Below are 2,619 nucleotides of genomic sequence, written 5' to 3'. Positions count from 1 at the left end.
AAAAAAAAAAAAAAAAAAAAAAAACACAAGAAGGTTGGCTAGGAAACTAACAGCCTATGTATTTTTGCTTTTCTATTTACACACTACTTTGTGCCAATCATCTATTACTATTGTTCCTAATCCCGAAGAAGAAAATGCAGCAAGCAAATGGAAGATCTGAGTAAACCTGTAGAACTAAGACAGCAAAATCCAACTTCTCTACGAGAAAGAAGGCAAGTTTTCATCATCTGAAAGGTTCAACTGGAGCTGACTCTTCAAGCAGAGTTGCAGCCTCAAAACATTCGGCAGCCTCCAGCACGGATGCCCCGACATCAGCTTTGTATAGCAACCCGAGATTGTACCATGCAGATGGGTTTTCTCGATCAAGTCGAAGGGCGTCGGTTAGCAAGCTTCTTACCACAGGAAATGACTGCCTGCCGCCCAGTTGTTGGAGAAGACGGGCAGTTGATATCATGCTGGGAACATGGTTAGGATCGATGTCTAATCCTTTGTTGTATGCTTGCAAAGCATCTCGTGGGAGACCCTTAGACTCATACAGTAAACCTACCAGATTCATCAAGTTATGAATTCATTATTGAGTGTAAAAGATATCAAGGCTCCAGGGGATGTTCTTAACCAAACACTATTTTTCTAGTAACGATCCAAAAGAAACCATTGGCCTCTATTTTTCTTCAGTAAAAAATGCCCACAAAAGAGAATCATAGCTAAACTAAATGCTTTCTGAAGAAGTAACTCGGTAATCTTTAACATGGGACTTCTAAGCAATTTCTTAGCATCATGAAGAAGGTAGATCAAGTAATTGATTAAAAAATAAAATAAATTGAGGAGAACATTAGATGGGAAAGTATTTGAGCCACAAAAGTAAATGGGGATGACGTTTACCTGTGGAATACCATTTAGAAGCAGAATATGGATTGATTGCCTGCAATTTTGATAGGCAGATCTCAGCATCCCGCCACTGAGACAAGCTTGTGTAAATATTGGCCAAATCATTCCATGTTTCTATTTCCAGACTTCTGTCAGATGTTCTCACATCCTGTATTAAGGTGAAACAAAGCAATAAATAATAAATGAACTAACTGTATTAACTCAGCTTGATGGTTATAGTAATACAAGTGAGAAGGCACCAAATCCGGTCTCTCAAACCTCACAAGACATTTTGAAAGACAAGAAAATTCAGTTTTCATGCGAGCTGGAGGAAGAGAACTTCCAGATACCAAAACATTAATCCACAAGAACTCAGTGAAATGTCAATAACAATACAAGAAAAAGCTTTGATCTTACGAAATTGAATCCCTTACCTTTGAAAGCATCTTTCCAACTCCACTACTTTTAGTCCGGACTCGAATTATAGCAAGAAGATGAGTATATGTTTCTATACTGCTCTTTAACTGGCCCTGTGCAATCTGGAGCTTAGCTTTAGTTCGTAAGAGTTCGCCCTGTTCCCACTTCCCTGTCTGCTCAAGAGCAGCGTTGATTACAGTCTCTGCATCCCCAAACCGTTTCTGGGAAGACAATATTCTGGCCAAGAGGATGTAGGACTTCACACTAGACCCAGCCTCGAGTTTCACTAGCTGTTTTGCGTAGTATAGAGCATTATCCAGCTTCCTCTGTTCAGCATATTCAAGACAAAGATGATACACAATGAATGGATCCCTTTGTTTCATCAGTTGCTCGGCGGTTTGTAGTGCCTTGAGTGCCTCAGATTGCTTCAAAGTTTTAAGAGAATCAGAAGCAATTGATTTGGATATGGCTGACAGTAATACACCATGTAAGCAATTAGCAATAGAAACCATCTGGATGCATCTACCACCCAATTCCGAAAGCACTCTCAATATGTAAGTCACCCCCTCATCGAGACAAACCAAATTCTCTCCACAGAGCTTTGAAGCTAACAACAATTCCAGTAAGCAGTCTACATTATCTTTGTTATTCAAGAAGTTCTTCAAAAGGTTCAACGCAACTAAGCTTTTACCTTCCCCGTAGTAACAAAGAGCTAGTGTCCAGTACTTCTCTTTCCTTCCTATAGTTCCTGGAGGCAATTGTTCAACCTCATTAGCTAGAGCTCCAAATTCCCCAACAATAGACAGTGCAAACGAGAGATGCTCTGTTATTGATGGGTCCCATACAACCAATCCATGTATATACTTTCCCAACAGATCCATTAACAGAAGAATGGCCTCTTCCATATTATTTCTTGGCACAAATGAGCTTTCCATCTGCAAACGGAGATTGGGAGGACTCGCATCACAACCACTATATAGAAGGAAAATTGCAAATTCTTTTTCTATCTTTGCTCTAGTTTCCATTTCTAGATTCCATTGGTAAATAAGGGCACGCCTGTATGACAAGATGGATTCTTCTGGAGACCCGGCAGATTTCCACAATTCTGGAAGCAATTCAACAGCCTTTGTTAGCGTCCCTTGCAATTTACAATCACTAGCGAAATTTTCAGGTAAGCCTTCTGGTAATGCAGATTCAACGGTGTCTAAAAGTAGTTTGCAAGCTTTTGCTGCCTCTGCAGATTATAAACAAAAAGGGAAAAAAAATATGAATACAGATGGGGAAGAAAGAGGATCCTTTGAAAATCTTCAAGCAGCAGGGGGGGGGGGGGGGGGG

The 2,619-nt window shown here is 40.2% G+C and overlaps 1 protein-coding gene across 5 annotated transcripts in view; it reads right to left on the bottom strand.

Annotated features, from left to right (window-relative positions):
* Positions 1–2,619, bottom strand: part of LOC111452172 (protein NPGR2-like) — an 8,021-nt gene that overhangs the window by 1,940 nt on the left and 3,462 nt on the right. For 4 of the 5 annotated variants that reach the window (XM_023092763.1, XM_023092772.1, XM_023092759.1 and 1 more), the window contains exons 4-6: positions 1,302–2,518; positions 883–1,036; positions 1–543 (exon numbers count right to left, since the gene is read on the bottom strand). In XM_023092763.1, the coding sequence (XP_022948531.1) occupies positions 224–543; positions 883–1,036; positions 1,302–2,518 (1,691 nt within the window). In that variant the 3' untranslated portion in view covers positions 1–223. The remainder of the gene's footprint in view (positions 544–882; positions 1,037–1,301; positions 2,519–2,619) is intronic. The other variant, XR_002712105.1, reaches the window with a different exon arrangement.

This window comes from Cucurbita moschata, unplaced genomic scaffold (genome assembly GCF_002738365.1).
Source record: "Cucurbita moschata cultivar Rifu unplaced genomic scaffold, Cmos_1.0 Cmo_Scf00001, whole genome shotgun sequence".
Taxonomy (NCBI): domain Eukaryota; kingdom Viridiplantae; phylum Streptophyta; class Magnoliopsida; order Cucurbitales; family Cucurbitaceae; genus Cucurbita; species Cucurbita moschata.
Note: the sequence above shows the minus strand (reverse complement) of the source record. Positions and strands in the feature narration are given on the sequence as shown.